Raw genomic sequence first — 13,129 nt, forward strand, 5'->3', positions numbered from 1 at the left:
GTAATACCTTTGCAATACGAGAGGAAAGAAGTTTCAGCCGAAACCTACAGACAAAGTACAGATGCTTTAGACATAAGTTTAAGTAGTATATAACCTAATGGTTGTCGCATATAGTCCGTGATACAATTGCCAACAGAGCAGAGAATTACCATTGATGATTCAGAGGTGTAAAAAGAGTTGAAAGCTACTCGTATTAAGAGCTAATGAAGCCTATCTAGTCTACTGAAACCAGAAATATGGCCATGGAGGTGATGTCTCGTCACACACCACCAACTGAAAGTTATATGTTCGGCAATAACCCATGAGAGTTACAACCAGTGTTCGAAGTGGGAAAAAAAAAAGCAAAAACGGTAAGTTTTATTACGATTTTGACTCGACATACGAGGGTCACTACGAAAGTTTTGAGATGTGAAATATCTTAATACTTAAAATCAATTTAACACTTACATTTTCTCAAAGCATTCACCATTAGACTGTACACACTTTTGGATCCTCGAAAAACACTTTTGAAAGCAGTGTTGCCAGTCTCTTTCTTCAAGTGGTGAAAGTTCATTCTCGTAAGCCACTACACCTTCTTCAGGGCTGCAAAATCTCTTCCCACGCATGCGATCTTTGATCCTGGGGAACAGAAAAAAATCTCACGGGGCCAAGTCAGGGCTATACAGCAGATGAGTCATAAGTTTGACCTCCGTAGATTCTAAAAACTGAATTGTGATGTTGGCCGTGTGTGCGGACGCGTTGTCATGATGAAGCAGGATCCCACGCAATCCAGTTATTGGATGCCGTTCCCGAAGCTTTTGGAACACTTTTGTTAGGCAAACAGTGGTGTACCACTGAGCAGTAACAGTCCTTTGTTCTTCAAGTGGAACAGTTGCAACATAGCCAGATTTGGAGAAGAAAGTTGTGACCATCTTCTTTCCCACACTTCGCGGTCGCTTCACTTTCGTGGGTGGATTTTCGTCTGGAAAGATCCAAACTGTAGACTGGAGTTTATTTTCAGGGTCAAATTGATAGATCCAAGTCTCATCACCAGTAACAATGTCAGAGACGCGTCGAGAATTGCCTCCATCAAATCTTGCATCCACACGCATGTGCTTCTGCTGTGCAGTCAAAGTGTAAGGCACCCAACGAGATGAAACCTTCCTGAGCCGAAGATGATCATGAAGAATTTTTGTTACTGCTGGCGATCCAATGTTCACTGTAGATTCAATGTCTTTGAAAGTTGTTCGAGGATTTTCTCGACTCATTTGTTCCACAGCGGCAATGTTTTCATCTGACACAGCTGTTGCCGGATGTCCAGCTCTCTCTTCATCTTTCAGTGATGTCCGGCCTCTTCTGAATTCACCAAACCACCGAAAATTTGTAGTACGGGAAGGAGAAAGGTCCCCAAATGCCCTCTGCAAACGGTCAAGGCTTTGTGAATCGTTCAAACCACTTTTGAAATCGTAAAGAATCATTGCCCGAAAATGTTCCCTTTCGAGCTCCATTCTAGACAGCCGAATCCTGCTCACATCAACAAACAAGTGAAGGTGATACGGCCACGCCGATAAGCGAGGCGAGTTGAAACTTGCTTCGCTTCTTCGCTCTGGATACAATTACCGAACGCAATTGTTGGAATTCAAATACTGTGCCACAACAATGCGTATCTCAAAACTTTCGTAGTGACCGTCGTACCGGCTATCTACAAATCTTAAAATACAGTGAGGGTATGTTGTGTAAAAGATTGCATTTCTATTTACATAAAGACTAAAAAAATCATTGGAGAGCTTCTCTATAGTTACGGAGGGGAGGGGGAGGTCATGGGGAGACTTTGATCCCCGCTAACAACTTTCTGAAAATAAAAATATCCCCTTATATTATATTATAAGAGAATTATACACGAAAATCCTCAAAAACCGAGTCTTTATATTAAAACTTTCCTGCGGAAACACTCCTAAACCCTCCACTCGACTGAGGAGTATTCCAAACCTCCGGATGATCCGCCCTCACAGCAGACAACCCCTAAATTACCCATGCTCAAAACATGACATTTTATGCATTAAGGCAAGAAGACGCGTATACACATAAGAAATAAACAATTCAATATAACACATCAAATATGAACTAATGAACTTCTTTGAAGACACCTCATTTTAAAAACAAAAGGTAGGAAAAAAATAACAAAAATATCGGTGGTGTCAACTTAGAAGTTATTTCTACAGGCAAATAGAAATAACTACGTTCTACATTTTACTTTTACGTGCAAAAGTATTCGTCCATTACTGTGGGTAAAAGTGAATTTGTTAAAAGTATTTAGTATCTACTCTCCAGTGACGGTATGTCGTGATCACTGAAAAACCAGAGGTGGTATGGCATACTACCGCATACCGTCTCACTTCGACCACTGGTTATAACACCAGAGAATTTACCTTTAGATATAACTTGATCATACATCTGCATTATACGCTTTTTGCATTTTCGAAACAAACAAACAAACAAAAAAAAAAAAAATCACTCAGGGAGTTAGTTTATGGTTGAGTAACGAACGGTGATTTAAACCCGGCGGCACTTACATGTATAATTATCAAAATTGCATGTACACTTAGTCTTTGTTTAATTTCATTTCCCATGGGTGACCCTATTTTTATATTGGTGTATCGTTTTTCTAAAATTAAAAAAAAAAAAAATGTGTTGCATGTGGCATGTATGAAAAAAAAAATCTATACTTTTCTCTTCCAGGAAGTTCTTATTGTTTGGGTACACTTTGTTAGTAAGAAAACAAAATTGTTAAATATATTTGTGTGAGTGTAGTTTGAAATAGAAAAGAAGAGATTGGTGGTAATAAAATACGTGGATCAGTCAGAAAGTTAGTTGCACTCCTTCGTAAGTATTTTCAGTCAAAGGTTATTTTGATGAAACTGTGTGGCAACACTGCAGACATGTGCCTGTATCGTGTGACGTAGCGGCTTTCACGAAGCAAGTGAGGTGTTCTGAAAATCAGTCGTAAATTTGTCTCGATACCTGCAAGTGGCGTCCAAATTGGAAATGCGTGCAGTGATTCGTTTTTGTGGGCGAAATGTGTGCCTCCACTGAAATTGATTGGCAGTTGCATGAAGTGTGTGGTGAAAACGCAATATCACGTCAGTGAGGCAATCGCAAAGTGGTGCAACATGTTTGAGAACGGTCGTACAGATATTGACAAGAAACGTGCGAATTTCTGACAAAGTTTAGGTGGGAAGTGTGGGATCACCCTTCTTATAGCCCAGACCTTTCACCGTGTGACTTCCATGCGTTTGATCCCATGAAAGACGAACTTTCAAAGCGACGATACCACTCGGATGACGAGGTGAAAGCTGCAGCCCAAGAATGATTATCGGGCATTGGACGGGATTTCTTTGCAGAAGGCATAGAAAAGCTTGTACCACGCCTCGACAAATATTTAAATAACGGAGATAATTACGTTGAAAAGTAAATTGTGAATGGAACTTTATGATACAAATAAAGTTATTGTCAAATTTCTATTCTGTTTTATCTTCTTAAGCAGCGCAATTAACTTCTTGACTGATCCTCGTATTATTCAAAGGTCATGTAAATTTTAAGTTTATTGTTTAATGTACGTTGATAAGTTGACACAATAAGATCTTATCTATTTTTATAATGAATGCTGAATATAAACCAAACAATATATGGCTCATATTCATGAAAAATTACGTTGATGAAAAGTACGGCCGAAGTGAAGAGAAAGAAGCTTTATAGAGGGAACTAGCTCTATTCGCGAAGGATTAAATTAACACTAGGTAATATCTAGTTTGGAGATGTTTGGCGTTTAGACAACATACTGTTTCTGCACTGTACTATGAAATTTGTAGCTACAATGAAAATATACTGTGTTTAGTACATGTGCTATGATTATTAGAAGTAAAGGAATATCTTAATCCTGTTATGTTTTATGGTTCATATGTTTGTATGCTGTAAACTATTGTTAATATTATAAGTAGAGACCGGATGTTCAGACACTAAAAACCTGGAAAATAGGCACTTAAAATTAAAAAAAAAAATAGGCACTAAAATGTAACTCGAAATAGTGAAAATAAATACTCAATATAATTAAAAAATAAATCCAAGTCATAATGTTCAAAGAATATAGAAACATATCTGTTTGTTAATATCTTTTTTTACTGTATATGCAAAAACAAAGCTTGATAGTATTCCCTGTATATTTGATTAATACATTCTGTTTAACACTACACATAACAGTCCAAAGTTTTACACCACTTTATCAGTACACATAGTAGTCCAAAGCTTTACGACACCTTATCACTACAAACAACACTTATATTTCTCAGAAGAGGCAGAACCCTTTCTTGAAGTACTAAATTATTTATTTTTCCTCAATAAAATCTTATTTTGAAGAAAATGCATAGAATAGTCAATTTTGAGTTGATTTTGAGTTTAACGTTCCTTTTAGCATCGTGGCTATGTGAGATGGGACCTACTGATTAACGTGGAATCCGAACATATGATCTTCTGCCGGGAATGCATAGAATAGGCAACGTTAGGCACTAAAGCAATTATTTAGGCAGGAGTGGGCGAAATAGGCAAAAAATTGGCTTAAATTGAAACTACAACCCCCCATTTAAACTTTAAAACATTATTTTTGATCATACCTTTAATATTAAAGAATAGGCATTTTGCCTAACATCCGGTCTCTAAGTATTGCAAAGATTTTGTTGAGCCTAAAAGACGATCCCCCTGGTTTATACTTAAATAGTTTTTATACCCGTTATTTCTCACGATAACTTTCTGAATGGGAGTAATTTTGGAATTCTTTTCTCGCAATAGATAGATAGAGTGGAGTCATACAGTTAACATCATAACGAGTAACGGCGACTTAACGCCCATTCGTTTGTCTACACGATAACTTTCGAACTAAAGGAAATTTGTAACTTTTATTTTTTGCAGTAGCTAGCTGGAGTGATTAACTCGATCGAGTTCGTTAGTGAAGTCAATCCGTTAACGTCCTAACGGGTAACGGCGACTTAACGTCCGTCCGTTAGTTCATACGATAATTCTTGAATGAAAAGCGAATTTTTGAACCTTTTTCAATAACTAGACCAATTATCTCGGCTGAGTCAGTTAATAGAGTCAATCCGTTAATATGTTAACGGGTAACGTCGACTTACGTCCGTCCGTTAGAGTACATAAGTCTTCAATGAAAAGCGAATTTTTGAATTCTGTTTCTTGCAATACATAGCTAGAGCGATTGTCACGGCCGAGTCCGTTAATAGAGTCAATCCGCTAACATCTTAATCCGTTAAGTCAGTCCGCTAACATCTTAATCCGTTAAGTCAATCCGCTAACATCTTAATCCGTAAAGTCAATCCGCTAACATCTTAATCCGTAAAGTCAATCCGCTAACATCTTAATCCGTAAAGTCAATCCGTTAACATCTTAACGATTAACTGTGACTTTAACGGTAGCTATCCATATCCCATTTTCTGCTATTGAGAGAAAGGAAGTAGAAGTTACATATCTGTCAATTAGATGGCAGCAAACACTTTCTATAAGCTGGCATCTACCGATCTACCGGACGAAATTGAAACTTTAGTGCGTGATCCTCTATACACTAATACTTGAGTGTATTAGTTCATATAAAACCATGTTTATACACTATTTGTCTTACTTTTAAAGTGATTGATGTTCTCCATTTTCTAAAGTGATGTTATTCACTTAAGATAAAAAGCTTAGCGAAAAGTGTTAGTTACTGCAAACTCAAAACACATTTCAAAATTACGACAAGCCCTTTTGCGACCTATTGCATTGAATAAAAGAAGAAAAGTGGAAAACTATTGACTAGACTGGTTGCAATGATTTCTTGTTTTGCAATCAGATTTTGAAGTGAGAAGTGTAGATGCTCTAATGTAATCAAGAAATCGAAATTTGTTAGGTGAAGTCAGCGTAAAAATGAAAACTCACGTACATTGTTGAGGCCATTAAATTTTTGTGGGAATTGCTTATTGTGTCAACATTGGATCATAGGGATTTGTTGATTTTCGTATTAATCATTATTTGTACACATTTGCTTTTAAAGGAATGTGCAAACTTCTACGAATGTATAAAGTCTTCCAAACCTCTTGTCTTTTGGAAGCTACATATTTTAACCATAAATAGATTTGAATCAAACTAAAGTAAAAATTCCTCTTCTTCTTTTTTTAAGCCTCTTCCAACAAGCTAATCATACGTGAAGCCGTACAACGTAGGGTAAGGGTGGGGAGACATGGATGTGAAATAAACGTGGTGTTCAAGTCCTTGTAAATATAACTGTATATATGTGAATGCTGACTTACAGAAATTTTTTACATTATCTTCACAGTTAACTAGTGATGGCTTAAATTTTCGGATTGCTGATACTTGAACAGTAATTGGATGATAAATACTATTTCTCCTCAAGGCGGAAACGATCCATGAATTTAGGCTTAGAATTAGAAAATAGATTTCCTGTCGTCCTTAGCCTTTAGCCACGAGCCACCTATAGTATTGCTACTTACTTTTCCTTTGCGAAGGGTTTTTACTCAAGCATATTCTGTAACGGGGCCACGGTAGCTCAGTGGTAGACTGTTCACCTCTGGTGCGTAGGGTCCCTGGTTCGTGCCAAGTGGGCTTTATGGTGGACAAACACCATGCTTGCGGGGTTTCTCCTTGTTCTCCCGTTTCCTCCCACTTTATTCATTCCATCATTGCATTCATTTCGCATAATTAGTTTTCTTTAGCCTAGCCGGCATAATCGTGGGACGTAAAACTGAAAAATTTCTTTTCATTTTTAATTAAGATTTAATTTCATTTCATTTTCAATGAATGCACTGTTTTGACATTTATGTATTGAAATGAGGGTGTGCAGTGAAGGATTCCTTCTTTTCACTGTCATTATAGATTTTAATTTCATTGCTTTCTCTTATCAGCTCGTGGACGATAATTAGTTATACGCAGGATTTTATTTTTTTGAGGAGCACAGTGGTACAGTGGTAGAGTGCTTACTCCTGGTCCGTGGTATCCTTGCTTCGATCCCCCGACCAAGTAAGTTTGTGGCGAACAACATAGTATCCGTGTGCTTTCTCAGGTATTCCTGTTTCCTCCCACTTTTCCATTTCACCCATTCTTCCATCATCATTCACTTGCCTTAATTATCCGTCTCCCTTAGCCTAAAGGGATAATCGTGGGACGTTAAACGTTAAAGATTTAATTTTATTTTTATTACAGGATTTTATTTCGAGAGAACCTTTACCGTAAAGTACCCTACATAATAATAATATAAGAATTCTATACGTTGAAACTGACCAATGTCAAATTCAGTGAATAAGTGAACTCCCTTCATAAAAGCTCGCGTGAAGAACACTGTTGTTCTGTTTTAGTCTTTTACTGTTGTAAGAAATGATAATGCCATTCATTCTAGCTTTGGAAATTCTTTGCCTTATTATTATTTATTAAAAGTGATTTGCTTTGGTCACATTTGAGTTTTAATTGAGACAAAGAAATGGTTAGTTTCCACCTTCGCTTAGACATGGATAATAACCTACATTATAGGCATTCCGATCCAATTCGACACACGTCCACATGCATATGGAGTAATTGCCAAAACGTATTTCAGTTTCGTTAATTTCATCATGTTTGGAAATTCCAAGTACATTCTTTGTTGGTTGTATATGTAATAATTGTCTATTTTGTTTTGTGATCAAGAGGTTATGCAACCCAAAGAAAAATTATGAATCACGAGTTGTATAAAACTTCAGGCGTATACCTAACGATTCATATTCACGTTTAATTTTTAGTTAAAAGGTTGAATTTGTACAAGAATTTCCCTCACACCTGTAACCTGGAGACTTTCGAAACCTACAGAAAACTTGGTTTCGGCCAGTCAGAAACAAATTAATTCAATGGTTGTAATAATAAGTAGGGGGAAAAAAAGTACTGGAAAGCTCTTTGTGAATATATTATATGTTAGCTGACAGTAATATTCAATTTCAAAGGTAATGAAATGTTAATACCAATGTATAGTTTGCACATTCTTTTATATATATATATATTTCTCCCTTTGCATGATTAGATAGTTGATGTATACTGTGGGTGTTGGTTGTGGGAATTAAAACTTATTGTGTTATGCTGTTTCTGTTTCTTGTTCCTTCGCTCCCCTCCCCGAAGTACAGTACCAAAAGGCTAATTGGTTGATTGCTACTAACCGTGGAAAAGAGATTGGTCAATCTTTCTTTGTGAAAACTAACTCTGTGTCCCTTTCTCTCTCTTTCTTACACAAGCAAACGCAAAGAACAGCTCACAGAGCAACAAATAAACCAAATGAGGGAGCAGGTTCATCATCAGAGGTTAAAAGTTCAAGAACAAAGGTAGGACATATACAGTGTGTTCAGTCTGACGCTTCTTGTTTTGTTGTGGTTTTGTCTTTGCCTGTGAATGTAAAATAGAGTAAACGTTTACATGCTCTTTTAACTTAAGGCTCTTCTCTGCGCCACCACAATTCTTCCTTTTTTAAGTTATTTCGTAAATAGTACAAAAATAATGAAAAAGGAAGGCCAAAATGTTATCAAGATGCCTTATACAGAGAATAGTGAATTTATATGCAGAGTTTGTCAAAGATTGTATGTACGCACAATAGATGGTTGGTTGAGATAGCGTCCCATTTTAGCATCCAAGCTATATGAAACGTGGATTTCACCTGCAGTTTTTAAGGTGGTATTCGAACTAGTGTATTGCATTCAAATTTCAAAGCTTTCCCACCGAGAACCGAATCCGGGACCTAGTACATCAAAGGCGCATTTATTAGCCACTAGACCAGGGGGAGGGTTCAATAGATGGTATCTGCGTTGCTTTGGAGTTTGAATTGAATTTTTATTGGTACATATAGTATCGTGTTTCCTCAATAGATGTCGGTACTCTCAAGACTGTAACGTGTAACGTAGGTAATGAAACAAAATGACCAATAGACGCTAGACATTTGAGGGAACGGAAGTCCATTTTAAAGTGATATTTGGAAGATTTAATACTTAAGATCTTATGCTCGTACACCGTTGATTGGCGAATGTCCCACAGAACGGACTAACAGATGAATGTAGTGCTTTTGGACGCACTAGGATGCTTAGTGGTTTTAATCTATAGACATAAAGCAGACATTTTTGGAGAATATATGCCTTTATTTTGGCAAAAATGTAGTTTTTACCTATAAACTTTTATTTGTAGCATTTTTATTGACCAATGAATAGTAGTATAATTTTAGCTCGGAAAAAATGCAGAACTGTTTGGAGACAGTTCTTGTCTATAGCATTCTATCGTCAAGTGAATAACTTTATTCTACCCTCGTTATAAGACACTATATCTATATTAAATATTTAAAGAAGTAGTTGCAAAGATAAAGGGCATAATATCCATAAAGGTCTTCCATATACTTATAAACCATTCCAACCATTATGCACCTCAACGCGTTCAAACGTACTGAAGTTCTCACAGAAAGAACCATCTGTATGCCCCATCCTGAGGAACATTCGTCGATCAACGTACGCAGTACGGACATAGGGTTTCAGAAATTATATCCATCTAGCGCACATGTAAAACAGCTAATTTAGTGCATAACGGGCAAACGGGCATCTAAGGCCATTTAGCCCGTCACGTTTTGAGGGATGACGTCCCTCGGCGAGCACACAATCCGGGAAAAGGGAAGGAAGAAAGGATTGAGGAAGGAAGGAAGCGGCCTGGGACCTATAAGTTAGGTACCACCCCGGCATTTGCCTGTTGTGACTGAGGAAAACCCAGGAAAACCTCATTCAGGGTGGCTGGCCTGAAAAAGCGTTTTACACTTTTTCGACCGAGTGCCCCCACTGGGAATCGAACCCGGGACGCTCGCACCGGACAAACGTACAGTGTACGGAGCTAATGCTGAATGACAAAACTGCATTAACGTACGTAGTACGGGTAACGTGCACTATGACTGAAACACAGTTTCAGACCCCAGGTCTCAAGTGTTAACACCTCTGGACTTTTACCTTTGTTGAGCCTTGAAGGATGACGTGTATCAGAGGAAGCTGGCTACACTGGGGAACCACCGTGAAGAAATTACGGCAGGATGTGCAGCAATCTTTGCGAATACATTGACCGACGTTCAACCTACCGCTCGCCGATCCTAAAATATGCGAGTGAAATGTATTCTAAAGACAACCACTTTGAACACCATCAGTAATTGTTCAGGCACAGAAAACGTGTATTGTAATATGTATCAAATTTGGGATGTGTAAGTAAAGTTAGCACCAACACACAGTATAAAGTTTTTTTCTTAATGTGTGCATTCATTTTTGACGATGACGATGACAAAAATGATGAAAAAAGAAAGGAGATTTTCGTAAAGTGGGGGTGGAGAAGAATTCAAAATGAGCTGGGTCGTACGGAAAACGAATCAGGATGTGTAGAAAGTAAAACAATTGGAAAGAGGAACAGAAACTAGTTGGGACATTGGCTGAGAAGAAATCGTATTATGAGGGGCATGATAGAAGGAAAAACAGAGTGGGGGACGAAAGCGCTACAGTTTATGACGTATTAAGACAAAATTGCTACGTGAAGACGAAGGGATCAGCTCAAGACCTTGAAGCATTTAAACTTTCATTTGTGGCAAATGACGCGTCAAGAACTGCAGAATACATATGGTAATTATTATCTTTCGTAAGTTGATAGTGCAAGATACTATAATGAATAGCTCTGTCAGTTTGAGAACTCGTTTTTTGTTGATGTTGGAGCTTATTGGGAAGAGATAAAGAAGCACTGGACAAGAAATATACAATATTTTTTTTAGATGATGCTTCATAGAATAAAATGTGTTTTTATAATGATTTTTCACAGTTACAGATTTGTCAAAATAAAATATTTAATATACTAGGATTGTAATATTGGATTGACTAGAAAATTTCTCGAAATCATCATCGCTGAAAAATCTTTGAATATATATGAATTCTTGAGATTGAATTTTAAAGTAACCAATCCAAAAAGAAAGGCAAGAGGAAAGTATTGACATGGGTGTAAGGACAGTAAGATTCCTACTGGTTTGTTGTTACACAGGGTACAGTGAAATTGTGCGCTTTCGTTTGTGTGTTGGGCCGCGGTGGCTCAGTGGTAGAGCGATTACCTCTGGTGTATGGGTCCTTGGTTCGAACTCAGCTCGCGCCAAGTGAGCTTTGAGGTGAACAAACTGTGTGTGCGTGTGTTTTTTCGGGGTTCTCCTGTGTCCGCCCACTTTCTTCATTCCACCATTTCATTCATTCCTCATCATCACCGCCTCCTTAGCCTAGCCGACCTAACCGTGGGACGTAAAACTTACAGATTTCATTTCATTTCATTTTCGTTTGTGTGTCAATGCATCTTGAATTAGATAATTAGTGAAAGTCTTTGGATTTATAGTGAAACTATTTTGTTCTGTTCTGAAGGAAGAACGTAGACTGAGAGTATTTGAAAACGACATCATAAGAGAATATTCGAACCCAAGAGGAACTGGAATGGTGAGTGGCGGAAACTTCATAACAAGGAACTACATAATTTATACCGTTTACCGAACATTGTTAGGGTCATCAAATCTAGGAGACAGGTGGGCAGCTCATGTAGTCAAATAATGGAAGAAAGTAGAAACGCTTTCAAAGTTTTAACTGGAAGTCCAATGGGAAAACAGCCATTAGGAAGATCTCGACGCAGATGGGAGGACGCAGATATATCTCGTAGAAATAGGAATACAAAGTAGAAATTGGATCCAGTTGGTTAAGGATAGAAATCAATGGAGAAGAAATATACAATGCGGTATATTGAATATACAATATACTGAGAATGCGGTATTGAACCTCTGGGTTCCATAGGCCATAGTGTATTTCCATTATTTGCACAGTATAATTACTCGATGTTTTGCAAAACTCATATTCTGACCCCATGACTATAGGGAGACGAAGTTTCTGTATTATGTAAACTTTTGAAATGAGTATTTTGATAGTATTTTGGCCAAAAGCGATATTTTTCCTGTTATCTTTGTTGTTTAAAAAAATCCCGTAAAAAGTGAGAAGAGCTTTTATTAATAATAATAATACAAAAAATCCAAATAACACCAATGGAATGTTTCTTTGTAGTCTAACCTTTGTTTTACAACCCCGCTTACAAATGTAAAGTTGCACAATTGCATGCTTGACAATGTATTTGACTCCAGAAGTAATCTTTGTATCTTTGATTTTATTTATTTTTTTATTTATTTATTTATTTTTAGATTTCTCTTTTGTACGCAATGAATATTTGCTTAAGCATGAATTAATGTGGATGATTGATGTGGTGATATATACTACACAAGGTGTTATAAAAAGTTGTCATAATATTTTGGGGATAGATTCTTCTCAACAAACTAAGAAAGTTCATGTGGACCTGTGGTCGGAAGTGCATAGTTTCGTAGTTATACGGTGTAGGATACCGAAAACGTGAAAATTGAACTTCAAAGGTCCATAGTTCCTTTAGTCCATAGGACCAATCGTAATCGGGTCAGGACATCACTGACGAACTGGTATGTGAACTATACAAATATCCATCTTTCAGAACCCGGTAGTTGCACAATCAGTTTTAGACATGCTGTTTGGAAGTATTTCATCACTTTCCACCTACCTCTCTAAAAATTGGTGTGAAAGTACTGGAGAATTCTTAAATATGGATATTTAGATAGTTCACATACCAGTTCCATGTCTTGACCCGACTATGATAGATCCCAAAGTAGTGGAGCTATGAACTTTTAAAGTTCGCTTGTTTCGTGTTTTCGGCACCCTATAACTCTGAAACTATCCACTTTCGACCACAGGTCCACATAGACTTTTTTTCTTATTTTGATGTGAGAAATTTGTTCCCAAAATATTGTGAGAGATTTTTTGTTACACCCTGTATATGCATTTTTTAATATAGTACATTATTTTTCGTTTAGTTTCAGTAAATGAAATATCGAAGAATTTTCGAGTAATTTTGAATGTTTCTTTTCTTTATCCATGATATTGAGTACAATTTCAGACGTCGCTTCTGTTACTGTTTCGCATTCATTTGATAAACACTGCTGCATTTAAGCACCAGTTTGTATTGCTCTTTATTT

General features: G+C 37.1%; 1 protein-coding gene across 13 annotated transcripts in view; it reads left to right on the forward strand.

Annotated features, from left to right (window-relative positions):
• baz (par-3 family cell polarity regulator) overlaps nt 1–13,129 on the forward strand; it is a 477,788-nt gene that overhangs the window by 452,023 nt on the left and 12,636 nt on the right. For 12 of the 13 annotated variants that reach the window (XM_081740533.1, XM_081740528.1, XM_081740531.1 and 9 more), the window contains one exon: nt 8,289–8,375. The exons of the other annotated variant lie outside the window; for it this stretch is intronic. In XM_081740533.1, the coding sequence (XP_081596659.1) occupies nt 8,289–8,375 (87 nt within the window). The remainder of the gene's footprint in view (nt 1–8,288; nt 8,376–13,129) is intronic. 13 annotated transcript variants of the gene reach the window in all.

The sequence above is a fragment of the Thermobia domestica genome, chromosome 15 (assembly GCF_964235325.1).
Source record: "Thermobia domestica chromosome 15, izTheDome1.hap1.1, whole genome shotgun sequence".
Lineage (NCBI taxonomy): Eukaryota > Metazoa > Arthropoda > Insecta > Zygentoma > Lepismatidae > Thermobia > Thermobia domestica.